General features: G+C 43.2%; 1 protein-coding gene across 6 annotated transcripts in view; it reads right to left on the bottom strand.

The window, feature by feature from the left end:
- Positions 1–7,584: 7,584 nt before the first annotated feature.
- Positions 7,585–19,232, bottom strand: part of WDR59 (WD repeat domain 59) — an 81,958-nt gene continuing 70,310 nt past the window's right edge. For 5 of the 6 annotated variants that reach the window (XR_011248512.1, XM_069549587.1, XM_069549586.1 and 2 more), the window contains 6 exons: positions 17,942–18,054; positions 16,283–16,433; positions 16,115–16,187; positions 14,832–14,958; positions 14,306–14,448; positions 7,585–8,377 (listed from right to left, as the gene is read on the bottom strand). Coding sequence is in view for 5 of the 6 variants with exons in the window: in XM_069549587.1 (XP_069405688.1) it covers positions 8,142–8,377; positions 14,306–14,448; positions 14,832–14,958; positions 16,115–16,187; positions 16,283–16,433; positions 17,942–18,054 (843 nt within the window). In the remaining variant the exon portion in view is untranslated. Of the gene's footprint in view, positions 8,378–14,305; positions 14,449–14,831; positions 14,959–16,114; positions 16,188–16,282; positions 16,434–17,892; positions 18,055–19,232 lie in introns of those variants that run through there. The other variant, XM_069549591.1, reaches the window with a different exon arrangement.

Raw genomic sequence — 19,232 nt, forward strand, 5'->3', positions numbered from 1 at the left:
TTCCTGACCTGCATACAGATTTCTCAAGAGGCAGATCAGTTGGTCTGGTATTCCCATCTCTTTCAGAATTTTCCACAGTTTCTTGTGATCCACACAGTCAAAGGCTTTGGCATAGTCAATAAAGCAGAAATAGATGGTTTTCTGGAATTCTCTTGTTTTTTCCATGATCCAGCGGATGTTGGCAATTTGATCTCTGGTTCCTCTGCCTTTTCTAAAACCAGCTTGAACATCAGGAAGTTCATCACCAGATCAATACTGAAATCAGATTGATTATATTCTTGGCAGCCAAAGATGGAGAAGATCTATACAGTCAGCAAAAACAACAAGACCAGGAGCTGACTGTGGCTCAGATCATGAACTCCTTATTGCCAAATTCAGACTTAAACTGAAGAAAGTAGGGAAAATCACTAGACCATTCAGCTATGATCTAAATCAATTCCTTATGACTATACAGTGGAAGTGAGAAATAGATATAAGGGCCTAGTTCTAATAGACAGAGTGCCTGATGAACTATGGAATGAGGTTCGTGACATTATACAGGAGACAGGGATCAAGACCATCCCCAAGAAAAAGAGATGCAAAAAAGAAAAATGGCTGTTTGAGGAGGACTTACAAATAGCTGTGAAAAGAAAGAACCAAAAGGCAAAGGAGGAAAGGAAAGATATACCCATTTTTCCAGTGGTGGCATAACATTACACTGTATGAACACATCACAATTTAATCAGTCCCCTATTGATGAGTATTTAGGTTGTCTAATTCCTTTCCACTATAATAAATAACATGAAAATAAATATTCTCATACAAGCATTTTCATGCATTTGTGTAACTGTATCTGTGGAATAAATTTCTAAAAATGACATTGAGTCTAAGGGTTGGAGAGTAAACAGTTTGAAAGCTACTGACAAATTGTTTTCTAATAAGGCTGCACCAATTACCACTCCCATTCATGTTATATAATCCTTCATGCTCTCTCACATGCTAGCCAACATTGGTTTTTTTTCCAACTTTTTTATCTTTGCCAGTCTGATAGGTGGAAAAATATTTTGTGTGTGTGTGTGTATGCCAGTCCACCATGAGTGCGTGGTTCTGCCATTTCTGAACACAGTGACTCAATTAAATAAAATCAAGGTAGTAACAGGGATGGATGCTATTTCAAAAATTTATCCTTATTTCTAAGAGTGATTAATTGGCTTTGTAGCCTACCCTGGAAAGATTAATTATTAATATATACTGAGACTATATATTAAACAGTGCTTGGGAGTTCCTTCCGGACTACTCTTTTATTTTTCAATGTGTTTATTTTTTATTTTACTTTTTGGCCATGCCACATAGCTTGCAGGATATTAGTTCCCCAACCAGGGATTGAACCCGCCCCTCAGCAAGGAGCCCTAACTGCTGGGCCACTTATCTTCTGATGACTCTTTGATCTTAAAATGTCAAACTAAGAATTGAGGGAACTATCAAGGTTACTTAAGAAATTAACTCAATTACTTAGCAATGTCAGCACATGTCGTTTGAAATCACGACAATGATGACAATGCGGATTGTATGTGCACGTAAAACAGGCAGTCTTAAGAAGAGGCTGGTAGAAAAGGGAGTACAGTACATCTTCCAACTGTGTCTTGCGTCTTATGAATAGTTTCGGAGGAAAGTTATTACTCCTGCTGAGAGAAATTTAAAGTTCCTTACTGAAATCATTTAAATAACTTTTATTTTAGATCATCATAATTTTTTTTTTCTTTTTTGTGGCTGCAAAGCACGTGGGATCTTACTTCCCTGACTAGGGATTGAACCCATATCTCCCGCACTGGAACTGTGGAGTCTTAACGAGTGGATGACCAGGGAAGTCCCTAATAACCTCTCTGTTGTAGAAGAGACTTAGAAAAAAACTGCAGAGTCGCCACGGATGGCTCCCATACAGCCCCACAGCTCCCCTGCTTGTTAGCGCCGCACAGTAACACGGTACTCTGTCACTGACGTATTGACTGACACATTAACTAAAATCCATACTTGACTCAGATCGTCATAGTTTTTCCCCAATGTCCTTTTCCTGTTTCAGGCTCATACCCAGAATCCCAAGTTACAGTTATATTTAGTCATCATACCTCCCCGGGCTTCTCTGGGCTGTGACAGGTTTTCAGGTTCCTTGTTTTTGATGACCTTGACAATTTTGAGGAGTCCAGGCCAGGTATTTCATAGGATGTTCCTGAGCTGGCATCTGTCTGACGTTTTTCTCATAAATGAGACCGGGGTTGTGGATTAGGGAGAGGACGGCCATACAGGTAAAATGCCTCACATTATCGTATCACACTGTCAACATGACTCAGCGCTGTCACTGCTGACCTTGATCATCGGAGTGAAAATACATTTATTACCTTTTTGTCTTGGCATAAACAAGGCTACAGAATATAACGAATGGAGTCCTGAGGGTTTCAAAGTAAAGTGTGGCGGGGAGGCTGATTATCAGGGAGCCAGGGGTTCCCCGGTGGCTCAGATAGTAATGAATCCGCCTGCAACGTGAGAGACCTGGGTTCGATCCCTGGGTTGGAAGATCCCCTGGAGGAGGGAATGGCTACGCACTCCAGTATTCTCGCCTGTAGAATCCCCAGGGACAGAGAAGCCCGGTGGTCTACAGTCCATAGGGTTCCCAACAGTCGGACACAACCGAGTGACTGGGCACACACAGCACAGGAGTCCCCTGATTCCTCAGGAGACCCTGCCAGGGGGCAGAAAGAGCTCTGTGCCAGAATGTGTGAACTCTGAAGCAATGCTGGAAATTTAGAGACACGCTGTTCAAAGTAACCCCACTGGGGTAAGTACTGCTACTCACGGTTCACGAGGAAGAAGCCGAGGCGCGGTGCCAAGGATACACGCAAGCTGAGACGCAGTCCACACAGTCTGGCCACAGCGCCCAGGCTCTTACCACTGTGTGTCGTCTCATTTTGACTTGGATTTCCCAGATTACAAGTGAGACACTAAGGCATCTTTCCTTTGGTATATGGCTACTGGACCCCAGGACCTCACTGGGGACAGGTGATACAAAGGAGAAGCCATGAGGAACAGATTCCAGGTGAGACCTCAGAGTCGGAGCTGGTAGAGGTCTGGAAGGATGGCATCCCAAGCCCAGGGCGGGGGGCCCGCTGGAGCCAGCACCTGGGATCATCTCAGGGTGTAATTTAAGCGTGACCCTAGGCAAGGATCACCAGCTTCAGCAAACAAAAATATAAGATCCCCACTTAAATGTGAACCTCAGATGAACAACCTGTATGTTCCAAGTGAAGTTCAAATTCACCTGGGCATCTGTATTTTAACACTCCCCCTGGCTGCACGGCCCCCAAGCCCAATTTCCAGCCCTCTTAGATTCACTGATCACTTCCAGTTGTGGTAGAGTCAGCTGTGACTGAATCAAAACCCCTTACACTGTGACTCTACTGCCATAGGAAGATACATGGAAGCTCTAGAAGGCGGAGGGGTTCAAGAAAAAATAATTGAGAGAGGAGACAATTCTTTGTGTAAGGGAACAGCCCAATGTGCTTCATGTGCAAAATGTCTTTCTAGAGAATTTCACTGCAATTGTCTTCATAAAGCAAATCATAACACTCATTTGCGTCACGTATTTCCGTTACGAGCCTCTTCTGTTAAGGAGAGGGTGGGATGAGTTGAGAGAGCAGCATTGAAACATGCGAAATTAGATAGCCAGTGGAGATTTGCTGCTTGACGCAGGGAGCTCAAATAAGGTGCTCTGTGACAATCTAGAGGGGTGGGATGAGGTGGGAAGGAGGGAAGGGAAGGGAAGGGACATGGGTATACTTATGGCTGATTCATGTTGATGTGTGGCAGAAACCAACATAATATTGTAAAGCAATTATTCTCCAATTAAAAATAAATATCTATTTTTAAAGCTGCAGTGGGAACACAGGTCTTGAGAGTCACAGCTGCCATTCCCACCACTCCAAATTTCCAACCCAGGAAACCCTCATTACAATAAGCATAGTGCACACTACATGTTAAGATCATGAAACAGAAGCAATCACGTCTCATGAACAACTGTGCTTCTACAGAAAGTAGCACGGTGTCTGAACCGAACGGATACTTGTGAAGTGGATGGATGGAAAAACAGAATCAGTCCTGCAAAAAAACTTGTCATTTAAATATTAACGTATTGAGACGTAGTAAACGTTTGCCAACCCAAAGTTGGTCTTTGAGTGAAAGGACACAATGAGGCAGGTAGGGAGAGAGCCATGATGTGTGAGAAACATTCATAGTCGAGGAGGTGATGTGCAGGACTTCAAATAGCTGTTCTTTTCCAATGGCGTAAGTCTGTTCAGTCTCTGGGTCGATGAATCTAGATGAATGGAGACCTTTCTTTCACAACTGGAGAAATGGCGGCTCAGAGGGTAAAGCATCTGCCTGCAATGCAGGAGACCCGGGTTCGATCCCTGGGCCAGGAAGATCCCCTGGAGAAGGAAATGGCAATCTACTCCAGTACTCTTGCCTGGAAAATCCCATGGACAGACAAGCCTAGTAGACTACAGTCCATGGGATCGCAAAGAGTCGGACCGACTGAGCGACTTCACTTCACTTGGTTTAACCTTTATCCACAAACTCATGGGAAGTCTTAGGAAGCTATCAGATTCACCAAATATGGGCCTCTGCTGCCACCTAGTGTTAATTTCTCAGCTTTAAAAAGGTAAAAACAGGAAGCTCTGTTAACTCAAAAAATTTCAGGATTTCCAACTCTATCAAAGCCTTTTGTGGGTAAAAAAAGAGACAGTATATCCTCTATTTGTATTGCAAAAATATTTAAACTCTGTTGCAACTAATGTGTCCAAACTGTTTACAGAAGGAAAACCATTTGATAATGATACAGATTGGCCCAAGCCCCTTAAAGCCAGCAATCTTTTGCTGGGGACTGTTTTTTGGATACCGATATTAGATCCCTTTTCTCCCTTTCTTTCATTTCTGAACTGTATTAGGAAAAGAAGAAGGGAAAAAAAAAACCGAGACAGTTTTGGGGTGCTCCCATCAACGATTCTCTCTAAATTAAGATAGTGGCAGAAGACAGTGATATCTGGCCCCAGGCCTTTAAACTAGGGTTTGTCTCAGTTGGACACAGAAGTATTTAGCAGGGAGGGTGAGTTGGTGGCAGCCAATCTTTCAGTCTTCTGAAAGCACAGAGTGTGTGCGCTTTCCTGCGCGGGAATCCACAGCCAAGAGACCAAAGAGCTGCGCTCAGTGAGGGAAGAGACATCATTTCTGTCTAGCTGTCTTCTCATCCTTTATACTGTATCTGGGCAGCCAAGTAAGGGGAGCACCGAGAGGCTGTCATGTAGGACTCCTCTGGTGGTCCAGTAGCTAAGACCTCACGCTCCCGTGTAAGGGACTGGGATTTCATCTCCGGTCAGGGAACTAGATCCCACATGTTGCAACTAAGCCCCAGTACAGCCAAACAAATGAATAAGTCTTTTTAAAAAATAATTAAAAAGGGAGAGATTGTTAAAAGTTACATTAAGTTAGTGTTAGAAGCTCAGTCGTGTTTGACTCTCTGCGACCCCATGGACTATAGCCTGTCAGGTTCCTGGATCGACAAGAATACTGGAATGGGCTGCCATTTCCTTCTCCCAGGATGTTACTCTAAGAACACACCAGGCACACCAGCACACCAGGCTTCCCTGTCTATCACCAACTCCCGGAGCTTACTCAAACTCATGTTCAATGAGTCGGTGATGCCATCTGACCATCTCATCCTCTGTCGTCCCCTTCTCCTGCCTTCAATCCTTTAGGATGGGCTGGCTGGATCTCCTTGCAGTCCAAGGGACTCTCAAGAATCTTCTCCAACACCACAGTTCAAAAGCATGAATTTTTCAGTGCTCAGCTTTCTTTATAGTCCAACTCTCACATCCATACATGACTACTGCAAAAACCATAGCCTTAACAAGATGGACCCTTGTTGGCAAAGTAATGTCTCTGCTTTTTAATATGCTGTCTAGGTTGCTTATAACTTTCCTTCCAAGGAGTAAGCATCTTTAGTTGTATTTCAAAGTGATGGTCGACTTCACATCCATCATCTATTCTTGAAAGTTTTAAGTGCTTTTCAATCACAAGTCTTATTGGAAAATACTTATAACCACCATAAGGGAAAGGGTCAAAGGACTAAAACTGGAATGAGAAACTATATTCTGACATTAGTTTGAGAAGAGGGGCGACAGGAAAAGATTGTTCTCTGCAAATGACATGATTCCACTGAGGAACATGATAGAACTTTTATCTTCATACAAATTAGCCAAATTACTGCAAATCCCATGGTACCATTACAGCAGCATTGATACAAACAAGTATCAGTGAACAGAAGAGAGTGAACAGGTTCGGATCTTCTCAGCCTCCATGTACCTACTGCACCTAGCTATCCAGCCCACTCTGCAGAGTGGCTGACATCTTACCTCGACTCCGAGCCCGGGGTAAACCCCTGCTTTCACTGCACAGGATCCAGGCTTTGCTTACGTCATGGTCTTTCATATCCAGTAACAGAGAGATGACCTTTACATAAGCCTCATCTAAAAGTGTTCTGAAAATGGTTTGAACAAAACCCTCAGTAAGAAATGAATTTATACTGTGATCCTTTATACACATGTGCAAATGCGTATGTATACACTTGTAACCAAGTTACACAAAACAATGTTTACCCTAACTGGTACTTTCTGATGTCTCTTCTACTTTCACTTTTTTAAAACTGTGGTTTTTATCCACTACATTGATTTCACCATCTATTAATGAGTCCTGACCTGTAGTTACAGTGATGTACAAGACTGTCATATTTTGAGACATGGAGTTATATTTCTTAAGGTAATCATCTGGAATTGTAAAATGCTAAGAAATAAATATAAATTTCAGTAGCAGTATCGAAAAGCATTTCTCTTTCCTGAAGTGAAAGTCACTTAGTCGTGTCCGACTCTTTGCTACCCCATGGACTATACAGTTAATGGAATTCTCCAGGCCAGAAGGAGTGGGTAGCCTTTCCCTTCGCTAGGAGATCTTCCCAACCCAGGGATCGAACCCAGGTCTCCCACACTGCAGGAGGATTCTTTACCAGCTGAGACGCAAGGGAAGCCCAAGAATACTAGAGTGGGTAGCCTATCCCTTCTCCAGCGGATCTTGCCCACCCAGGAATCGAACCGGGGTCTCTTCCACTGCAGGCAGTTTCTTTACCAACTGAGCTATCAGCACTGAGAACGTTCTGAAGAACTGGTGGATGCAGATAAACACGGGTCGAAGCCTGTGGAGCAGCCCAAAAGGAGAATGAAGGCATTTATGGAAACTCGGCCAACCTGCACAGTGGCGACAGGAACCTCTTACAGCAATGCTGCCATGTAATCTGAGTTTGCTCTTGCTAGAAGAAATGATTTTAAAAAACCAAACTCCTCAAGTTGGGAAGAACCTTAAATGTCAAGTTCTATTTTCTCCTCCTGGACGACAGAAGCAAGTCAGCGTTCCTATGAAAATCTGAGCATTGACTTTGGTCCTATCCCAAAGAGTTAATTTCAATTAGAAGTAGAATTAAAAAAAGATTCACTAAAATATCACCTCTTTTTTTCCCCAGATGATTACTAGAATTTTATTAGCCAAGGGAAAGCAGCTGGAAGAGAAACAGCAAACAAAAAAAAATACATCTTAAGGATCCTTAAGTACATATTTATAATTTAAGTATCGTATTTTAAAAGGCCGTAGTCCATCAGTTCATTAAATGCACCAACTTATGTCACAGGTCCATTTGTCAACTGAAGTAACGTCCACTGTCCTTTGGCTCAACAGACTGTCCTTTACATCCGACCCTGATCTCTGTGATTGGCATCAGAAAGGATGCTGTCGGTGGCTTGAGGTCAACATCTGAGAGGTAAACACAGCTCTGGAGGCAGGTGTTTCCACCCGCCCGAGTCCTCTTCCACCGACATCCATGCCAGCAACAAACAGCCAAGAGCTGAGAAGGCAAAGGCTCAGGAACAGCCCACACCATGTCAATCTTTGAGGGGAATGCACCCCAGTCCAGCTGGAGGTGGGCTCTGGAGCCTTGCTTCTGGCAGACAGCCTATCAGCCAGCACCGATGGGCCCTCTAGGACTTCCCACAACGCCCGAGGGCTGTGAGTCAGAAAGTGCTTTCAAGCAGGCAGTGGCACCCACAGCCGGTGGGACACACCTCCTGGGTCCGAAACCACTCCATCATGTGGCTGGTGTGCCCCCCGTGTCCACAGGCCAGGCAGAAGTTGGACGACCCTCGCACAGCCACGTGGCAGATGGCACACTGGAACGTGAAGCCTTTGCAGATGGCACACTGCGTGCCCCGGACCTCACTCCGGCAGTGGCTGCAGTACACGCCAAACTCTGGAGAAGGGTGGAGGTGGCCAAAAAAGAGACACGGTGAGTTTAGCTCTGCACACGAGAACTGGGCATTGTGAGCAATAAAGATGCATTCATTTGGAGGGCTCTGTAGGATCTTATTAAGCCACTGCTGTTCAGTTTTTTTAAATGGCAGAACCCCTGATGGCCTCTCTTATTTCCCTTCCCTAAGGAAATAGAAGCCTTTCACTGGGGCTCCTTTCATCTCAACACCCACAGATATTTGTATCTCCCTCTTCTTTCACCCCTTACAGCAGAGGAAGGGTCCTGGGTTCTTCCTTCTATCAGAACCAGCTCTTCTGCTTCAGATCAACAGGCAGTCATAAAAATGGACCAATAGAGACACTAAGTACACGGTAATTAAGGGAAATATCTCATGGTAGTTCCCAGTTAAGGTAAATCCTGAGATAAACCGGTTTGAAAATCTTGATTAAAAATAGCTATGTTTTCTTAAGCATAACGTAAAAAAATTTTTATTGTAGTTGTTTTACATGTTGTTAGTTTCAGGTGCACAGCAAAGTGATTCAGTTACACACAGATCCATACTCTTCCTGACTCTTTTCTCATATGGGTTATCAGAATATTGAGTAGAGTTCCCTGTGCCATACAGAAGCTCATATTTGTTATCTACCTTATATACAGTAGTGTATGTATATTAATCTCAAGCTCCTGATTTATCCCTCATCCCCATGCTTCCCCTTTGATAACCATAAGTTTGTTTCAATAACTGTGAGTTTGTTTCTGCTTGGTAAATAAGTTCATTTGCATCATTTTTTAAAAATTATGTTCTACATATGAGTGATATTATATGATATGTGTCTTTCTCTTGTCTGACTTACTTCATTTAGTATGATAATCTCTAGGTCCATCCATGATGATACAAAGGTATTATTTCATTCTTTTTATGGCTGAGTAATATTCCAGTGTACACACACACACACACACACCCCATCTTCTTTATCCATTCATCTGTCGATGGACACTTAGGTTGCTCCCATGTCCTGGTTACTGTAAACAGCACTGCTAAGAACACTGGGGTGTTTGCATCTTTTCAAATTAGGATTTTCTCCAGATATATGCCCAGGAATGGGACTGTTGAATCTTATACTAGTTCTATTTTTAGTCTTTTAAGAAACCTCCATATTGTTCCCCACAGCAGCTGCATCAATTTACTTTCTCACCAGCCGTGTAAGAGGGCTCCCTTTTCTCTACACCGTCTCCAACATTTATCATTTTCATGATGGCCATTCTGACTGATGCGAGGTGATACCTCACTGTGGTTTTGATTTGCATTTCTCTAATAATCAGCAATGTTGAGCATCTTTTCATGTGCTTTCTGGCAATCTGTATGTCTCCTTTGGAGAAATATCTATTCAGATCCTCTGTCCATTATTTGATTGGGTTATTAGTTTTTTTAAATGTTGAGCTACAGGAACTCTTTGTAGATTTTGGAGGTTAATCCTTTGTTGGTTGCTTTGTTTGCAAATATTTTCTCCCATTCTGTGGGCTACTTTTTCATTTTATTTACAGTTTCCTGTGCTGTACAAAAGCTTTTAAGTTTAATTAGGTCCTATTTGCTTATTTTTGTTTTCATTACTCTAGGATGTGGATCCAAAAAGATATTGCTACAATCTATGTCTAGAGTGTTATGCCAATGTTTTCCTCTAAAGACTTTTATAGCATCCAGTCTCACATTTAGGTTAAAATCCACTCGAGTTTATTTTTGTGTATGCTGTTACAGAATGTTTTAACTTCATTCTTTTACAGGTAGCTGTCCAGTTTACCCAGCACTACTTATTGAAGAGGCTGTCTTTTCTCCACTGTATATTCTTGCCTTCTTTGCCATAGATTAATTGGCCATGGGCACATGGGTTTATTGCTGAGTTTTCTAATCTATTACATTGATCTATATTTCTATTTTTGCGCCAGAATAAAATACCTAGGAATAAACCTACCCAAGGAGACAAAAGACCTGTTCTCTGAAAACTATAAGACACTCATGAAAGAAATCAAAGATCACACAGATGGAAAGATACAGCATATTCTTGGATTGGAAGAATCAATATTGTCAAAATGACAATACTACCCAAGGCAATCTACACTTTCAATTCAATCCCAATCAAATTACCAATGACATTTTTCACAGAACTAGAACAAAAAATTGTTTAATTTATATGCAAACACAAAAGACCCTGAATAGCCAAAGCAATCCTGAGAAAGAAAAAACAGAACTGGAGGCATCAGACACCCTGATTTGTAATCAAAGGAGTATGGATTAGAGACTTCCTGAACAACTTCAACCCCAAACCAGACTTTAAAGTCTTTCGTCCAGCCCAAGGAACCCAGCACAACCTTTCGAACAGGAGATGTCAAAAGGTCTAGCTGATTGATGACCTGGCACATCAGTCACATATCCCTGTGATTTATTTATTTACCTGAAAACTAACTTAAAAGACAAATTGCAGGAGGCCATCACTGATCTTTCTCCTTTTTCAGAGCCTGTAGATGCTCTGAAAAATATTATAGATGACCCAAACAGCATTTTGTGTCTGTACTTCTTCATGTACATGTACCAAGATAATCCATATTAAAATAATCCTTTTATTCAACATTTAAATCTATGTATTATTTTGGTTTGCCTTTATTTAACTGAAACTATATTCACACGACTTAAAGAATCAAATTATTCTATACATTGTATTATCAAAACCAGCATTCCCACACCCATCACTCCCTAGAGGAAATTCTTCTAACCCATTTAACTATTTCTTCAGTTTTCATCTCCCTATCTCTACACATGTTTATAAAATTATTTCTTTTTTAAAAAATTTATTTATTTTCAATTGAAGGATAATTGCTTTACAATATTGTGTTGGTTGCTGCCATACATCAACAGGAATCAGCCACAGGTATACATATGTCCCTTCCCCAGTTATTTCTTAATTGTCATATTTAAGCACTGTCTACTGACCTTCCCCCAGCGGAAGTTCTTTCACTCCCCAATTGCCCCAACCAGACTCACGGACACCTTGTTCCTCTCCTTCCCCACGCAGCTCTATTATGATTTGGTTGGATTAATATTGCTTTTACATTATTTCTCTAGGCAAGTATTCATCAAGCCAAACCACATACCATGATGACTTCCTTTCTTTCTTGCACATCTTGGTTTTCCTAGAGTTAGTCTTGTTTTTTCATTTGCTTATTGACAATTTATCTGCAAACACCTGAGTCTTTTAGAAATACACTGACTACGGAAATACACTAGGTGTTTTTCTCAGGGGCAGCACTCTGAAGCTCCAGCCTGGACTGGCGCGTCTCCAGGTCTGTCAGGCACATCTCCCTTCATCACCGTCCTGACACCCTGGTTTCCTGGCTTCGCACCTATTCCTCCGCCTTAGACAGGCTGAAGGTTTGCTCTGACCCTTAAAGGGCGAGCTGGGTACAGAACTCTAGGTTAGATGCTAAGGGATTCTACGAGGATCGTTTTTCGAGCCCAGGGAAGGCACTGCTGCACTGTTGTTGTGCAGCTCCAGGATCTTCAGCGGCTTCACTGCTCCCACGAAGCGTGATGCTATTCGTATCCCTATCCTTTGCAGGCGACTCATCTTCTCTCTCTGGATACTTCTAAGATCTACTCTAAATCCCCAGGTCCTTCTTCATTCATATACTAGCTACGTAGCAGCCCCTTTATTGGGAAATATGTCCACCTTTTCTAGACAGTGAACTTCCAGTTTTCTGCTGAGGGAGGGGAAGGGTGAAAACTGCTGTGCAAAATAGAAGTGGGAACCTGGGGACCCTAAAGGCCATCATTCAAGGCTCCTATTTCTGACCTCACCTTCCTGCTACTTGCAGAAGTTCTGGGTACTTGAATTCCTGAAACATCCGGGGGTTCTGCCATGTGTATTGGGCTTCCCTGGTGGCTCAGACGGTAGAGAACCTGCCGGCAATGCAGGAGACCTGAGTTTGATCCTTAGGTCAGGAAGATCCCCTGGAGAAGGAAATGGCGACCTATTCCAGTATTCTTGCCTGGAGAATTCCATGGACAGAGGAGCCTGACAAGCTACAGTCCATGGGATTAGTTACATGGGGTTATCGATGTGTGTTACTGTTTTTCTGCCTGCCAGTTCAGCGTTCAGCTCCCTCTCTGTAAAATCAGCTACCACTAACTATCTGTAACCCAGGTCCCAAATTTTATTGCCAATATTACTTTTCCTTGCACAGCTGTGTCTTTTCATAAAAGCTCTATGTAGACACTTCAGCAGGGTCTGGGGGCCAAAGGAAATCAAACTGTTCAGTCTATTCTTTATATCTCTCTTTTGTATCACTCTTTAGAAAATATCTCTTAACTTCTTTCATATCATAGTCTTGCTTTCCCTCAAAACACACTAGTATCTCATTCAAAGTCTGTTTCTGGTTCTTTCTCCAAGACTCAAGCTCCAACTACTGGTTTCTCTCAAGGCCCAGAATCAGTGGGCTCTCTTATTTGAGAATCCATTCCACCCCACAGTTCCCAGGTAAATGCACTCAGTGCTTACAGCATGAATACCATCAACGTGCTAAATATTCCCACATTCCTAGTTTTAGCCCTAAACTCTCCTTTAAGTTCCAGACTCATATCCAACTGTCTACATCATTTCTACAGTTTGAACTTCAACATTTCCTACTATTCCAAACTGAGTTTTCAATTTTCTTTCAATCTTTTCTAATCTTAGAATATGGCATCGCCATTTCCAGTTCAAGCTGGAAACTTAGGATCATTTAAGCTTTGTCTCTTCCTCAAGCCCACATCCAACTTGTTAGTAAGACATACTGATATTGAGTCTACCCCTGAAATGCATTTTTACTTCATCCACCTCTCTCCACCTCCACTGATAACACCTGAGACCAGGCCGTCCTTCTCGCTCTGACCACCTGAACAGTCTTCCAATGCCCTGTCCGCCCCTACTTCCGCCCTCCTCCCATCCTTTCTTCCTATAACAGCCAACGAAACCCTCTTGCAGTGGAAACTGGAGCTTACCTCTTCTTCCAGCTGTCCGCTGCTGGGTGGAGCTATGCTCCCTCCCTGTTAGTTTGGCCTCACTTCTCCTTTTTTTTGGCCGCACCACACAGCTTGCAAGATTTTAGTTCCCTGACCAGGGATTGAACCCAGACCCACAAGAGTGAAAGCAGGGTCCTGACCACGGGACTGTTAGAGAGTCGTATCACTTACTTCTTAATGTCCTTTGAAACTCATCACTGGGCTTGGAATACAGTCCAAGCTCTTTACCGTGACTTTCAAGCCCCTGACTCTCCTGTGGTCGTTTCACAGCACTCTCCTCGCTCACTGTGCTCCAGCACACTGGTCTTCCTTCGCTTGTTCAAAATAACAGCTATTTCCGCTGTGGGGCTGCTCCTGGGTGGGGTGCCCTTCATGAGACTCTCCTGCTGCACAGGCGGCTCCGTCCTGTCCTGCAGACCTCGGCTCCTCAGAGAGCTTTCCCAAGGCAGCTCAAAATGTCTGCTAAAATTCTCCCTCCCTGCTCCCCTGACCCAACACCCTTTTCGCTTGCTCATAAATACTGATCACAGCTTGTCATTATTTTTCTCCCTTACTGGCCTAGGAGTTGCCACAAAGGACGAGTGTGCTGGCGCCGCGACTAAGAGGAGTCTGATAAACGTCAGCTGAATAACTGAATAAATGTCCCTACTGCCAACCTACATCTGAGGATTGGGCAGACAACTTCTTCCTTTACAGTGAAAATGTAACTGTCTCATGAAACGCCAGGGTTTTCAACAACTTAAAATAGACTCAAAGTACTTCAGAAATTTCCACTTATAAATGAGACACTGGAACTTCCAAGGATTACGTTATGGACACGTTAAATGACAGAACCTTTCAGAGAGTGATGAGAACAGAAAGAAATTCATATCTACCAATGCCTTTGTGAGGATCAGGAGGACAGGAGACAAACTTCAGCACTTCAGCTCGTTTCTCCCTCAGACCCCAACGGTAGAGGATTTCTCCATAGCATTTCTTAAAGTCATCGAATTGCTGGGTATTAGCGGGGTCCAGAAGCCTGGATCAAATTCAGAACACCTCTGTCAGTTCCTTTACGAGAAACAAGTTCGATGCCAAATGGCACTTAATATTCCTCTCTTAGGGTTTCCCTGGTGGCTCAGATGGTAAAGAATCCGCCTGCAGTGCGGGAGACCTGGGTTCGATCCCTGGGTTGGGATTATTCCCTGGAGAAGGGCATGGCAACCCACTCCAGTATTCTTGCCTGCCTGGAAAAACCCCATGGACAGAGCAGTCTGGTGGGCTACAGTCCGTGGGGTCGCAGAGCGTCGGGCACAACTGAGTGACTCAGCACAGCATAGACCTTTCCTAAAAGCAAGAGTCCCAGTGTGGGAAGAATCTAAGCATCACAGAGCTACAGCTCCTGGCTCGGAAGGTCATTACCTTTTATTTTTATCATGCTGATCACGCTCTCGCTCACGAGGATCACTGTAGGTCAGACTCCCAAAGCGGATTTCTTCTGGTGAGGACTCTCCCCAAGGTGAAGATATGTGTTCTGTTTCTCTTCCCACTGAAGAAAATCAAATGGGAAGGGAAGATGGAAATCAGAGAAGGCATGGGAAATAACCTGAAAACTCTCATGATGCACTGTGTCCCATTTACTTCCTGGAAGGAAAATAAGCTAAGCTGAAGATTCTGAGAAGTCCTAGAACTAAACAGAACACTTTCCTATCCTTACCTTTCTGTCTAGGTATTTACTATTAACGTTAACTTGATAATTAGGCACACACACAATGATTAAGCAAATTATAAGAGTGATATAGATTATTAGGCAGGCATTACTTATTTTAAAAAACTCTTTAAATGGCATGAGAAAATGCTCATGAGAAAATAAAAAATAGAACATAAAATCACAAATGTAGAAAGATCTGCCCCCCTCCCCCGCCCCCAACACACACACACACACACAGACTGGAAGGAAATGTCCTGGAATGTTAACAGATCTTATTTATTTCTAGGTGGGGAAATCAACCATTAGTATTTTCTCCACCAACATCTGTTTTCTTCACTGGGCAAACAGTACTTCTGTAATCAACAAAATTAAAATCATTTTTAAAAAGAAATTTTAAAAATCCAGAAAACACATATACATCTACTGGTTAAATAGACCTTTACGTCCAGGTGGGACTGGGCTCAGCGTCACTTCTCCATCCTGAAGGAGGTTCGTGGATAGGGCGGTAACAGGAAGTGGCAGGCGATGGGGAAGGGACTTATGCAGCACAAAGGATAAGGGTTGGGGCTGGCGATGGACGATGGGAAGGCCCACTGCCAGTTTCTCAAGGTCATAGGATGGGAAGTAACCAAGCAAGGCAGAGAGACAGCAGAAACCAGCATGCTCAGACACAAAAGCCCATGTCTCAGCCCTTGCTGACTGTGGTATCTCCACCATACTCAATTTAAAGGTCAATGAGGGGACTTCCCTGGCAGTCCAGGGGTTAGACTTGGCACTTTCACTGCTAGGGCCTGGGTTCAATCCCTGGTTGGGAGACTGAGACCCTGTAAGGTGCACAGTACAGCCAAAAATTAAAAAGTAAATAAATACATAAAGGCAATGAGAAACAAGGGAAAACATGAAGAATATTCATCAGCTGAAGATCACATATTAAATCACACACCACATTGAAAGTATAAAACCTCAGCATGGGCTAAGGCAGTTCCGTACTGACCTATGTTCCAGCCACCAGTGTTGAACCCCGGGTCGGACAAGCTCGAGCAGGAACCTGAGGATGTAAAGCTGGGCTGCAATGAAAGCGGGAACAGCGTGAGAGCGCCACTTCCCATGACGGCTCACCTTTGCAAAAAGCCAGATTCAGACCAGGAAACCCCCAGCTTACGTAGCGACTGTGGGACACCACAAGGTTAGCTGAGCGGCTGGGAAAAGGTCCGAAAGGGTTTGGTATCCCCTGCGGTCGAGACTGGGCTTCGAACACGCTGCAGAGCATGGCCAACGTCTGCACGTCCCGGAGCCGGCAGTAATGAGCCAGTCTGGAGAGAAAGGGGCACGACAGAAGTCGTAAGAAGGCACGGGGGAATGATGCCTGTCGCAACTGCGGCAGGTTGTTCCCATCGGGGAAGGAAGGGAGAGCTGTTTTAAAAACTAACTTTATTGAAGTGTAGTTGATTTACGACATTGTGTTAATTTCTACTATACTGAAAAGTGCTTCAGTTATATATAAATTCTTTTTCATATGCTTTTCCATTATAGTTTATATAAATGGATAAACAACAAGGTCCTTACTGTATAGCACAGTGAACTATATTCAGTATCCTATGATAAACCATAAAAGAAGAGAGAATTCTTGATTCTGCCTCAAAGCCCCCATCAGGAACAAGAACTTTCTACAGATCCAGCAGCTTGATCGACTTGTTTTGGAATAACACATATCAGAGTATCACACATGACCTAGATAACCCATCTGAAAGCTCCTGGTAGGCATCCAGGCCTGGGCTCAGACTTGAATGAAGTTTCTCCAAGAATCAGGGAGACTCAACGCACATCTGAGTGAGGCCTCCCCAACTCCAAGGAGGCATCACACTGCTCTCTGGGGGTTTCCCAGTCCTCCATTCATATAACCTAAGGCTACATGAAAGTGCTCAGAGAAACGGGGAGCAGGTCAGACTCCAGAGGTGGCATTATGAGTCTGAGCTATTAAATAAGAACAACAGGGAACAATTTTATTACCTCTTCGGTCCTCACTTCCCCTTTGCTCCTTTCAGGACCCAGAAGGTAAGGTAGAGATCCTAGGAACTTGGCCTTTGCAATGGAATAGTACTGATACTTTCCTAACAAGCAAAGACTAATAGTTTTAAGGTGTTTTCACACTTTCTCATGAGCCTCCTAGGAAGTGGGTAGAAAACCATCATTATCCTGTGTTACCACGAGGCACTTGAAGAGTGAGCAAGCATCCCAGATCTCGCCTCAAGTAGGTAAAGCGAACCTCCACCTGAAGGCAGGAGCGCTTCTCCATCTCTCTTCAGGACCTGGGCCTCCCTGTCGTGGAGGCTCCAGTGATTTTTCCTGGCTGTAAATAATTTTGCACGTTGTATTTCCTGTTAGTCATACGTTAGTGCAGTAAATCAAACTCAGTATTTTCATAAACTGTCTAGTAGGGTGAACACATTGTGGCCTTCGGAAAACACAAAGCCAACAAGCAATTCTCTAACCTGCTCTCAGGGGCGAGGTTCTACAGTACCTCGACCAACTTTCTACCTCAGGAGCTCTGTGTTCAGACAGATACAACTTCTGGGACAAAGCATAACTCTCTCAAGGATATCTGAGTCTAAAATCCTCGTTAAAAATGACAAATATTGTATAGTTCCTCCTGTTCTAAGAAATCAGTTCTGCAAAGAAGTTACTGCAACTTTAAAAGGAAAGGTCTCGCTTCCTCTTCTCATGCCTCAGGGCTTTGTACTTTAGACAATAACACTGAGAACGTTTACAGACCTAAAAGGGACACCATTCATTTTCCTCACTTTTAGCTCTCAAAACCTACAGGGACTCCAGCAGTTGTCGCCCAAATGGATGTCGAGCCCAGGGTGTTTCCAAATCTGGGTCAGACTTCGGACCAAGGCAAAGATCCGTAGCTACTGCGGCCAGCGACCAAACCTGGACAGATCAAAGAGAAACAGCCACACTCAGACTGGGGCGCAGAGGGCCAGGAACCAGGAAAGAACCGCCCCCCCTACCACCACCTCCATACACAGCCTAAAGCCTCGCTACTCTGGGGGCGGCCAAAGCTGGGAGCTTATTGAAATGCAGAGATTGAGGCTATGCTCCAGACCTACTGAATCAGAATTTGCATTTCTGCAAGATTCTCAGGGGACTTGTATCCCCATCTGAAAAAGCTAGCCTTGAAAACTTTTATGAAGCAGGCTTCAGAGAAAGACACTATACAGTAACTTCCATGGGTTGCCTGTTTAACCAATGACTCACGTGTCTTTTTCTGCTGCTTCATTAGTGAATTGGCAGGGGAAAAAAAAATGCATTCCATATCACACTGAAGATCTGTCCTTTCTCCAAATAATGGAAAACTTTTCATTATGAAAGTTTCAGTATACTCTCTGAAGCTACAGAAAAATAGGCCAAGACCCAGCTTTCTTTTTGTTGACATCAAATGTGAGGAATATCTCCAAATCTGAAATCTCACAGGGCTTGGACTCATCAAGCAGAAACTAAAATCCATAAGGTGTCTATTAAATCTAAGATTTAGCACACCCTAAATACAAATACATTACACCATCAACAGAGCCCCCATCCCCTCCATGCCTAAAAAATGGAATATATTTTTGGAAAAATTTTCTTAGTATTATATGCCCACTAACTGGAAAACACTATTAGACTCTGGTAGAAACTTGAAAGGAAAAAGATACAGACATTCAATCAGGAGTTTAAAACAGAAGAAAAAAAATAAGCAAATGAAAACACTGAAAAACAGGAACAGAAACACATCAGATATGTTAAAAAAAAAAAATCAACTAAATTGTGTGGCTCCAATAACACCCATGAGTATTGGTTCAAATGAAAAACATTCATTTTTACGATCAATGGCCCAGCTGGATGGTTGCTGGAAGAAGTTCAGAGGTTTCTGGAATAAGAAAGGACTTTTACTATTCTGGCTGACAACTTGGGCCCATTATTTCCTCATTTATAATACATGTTTCCTAAGTGCCTTCAACGGATATAGTGGATACTTAGGGTTATTTCTGCAAATCTTTCTTGCAAAGCAGGTGACACACCATCTTCAACACGTGAATAAAGAATAAAAAAAGCTCTCCAAGCATCAG

The sequence above is a fragment of the Ovis canadensis genome, chromosome 14, assembly GCF_042477335.2.
Source record: "Ovis canadensis isolate MfBH-ARS-UI-01 breed Bighorn chromosome 14, ARS-UI_OviCan_v2, whole genome shotgun sequence".
NCBI lineage: Eukaryota > Metazoa > Chordata > Mammalia > Artiodactyla > Bovidae > Ovis > Ovis canadensis.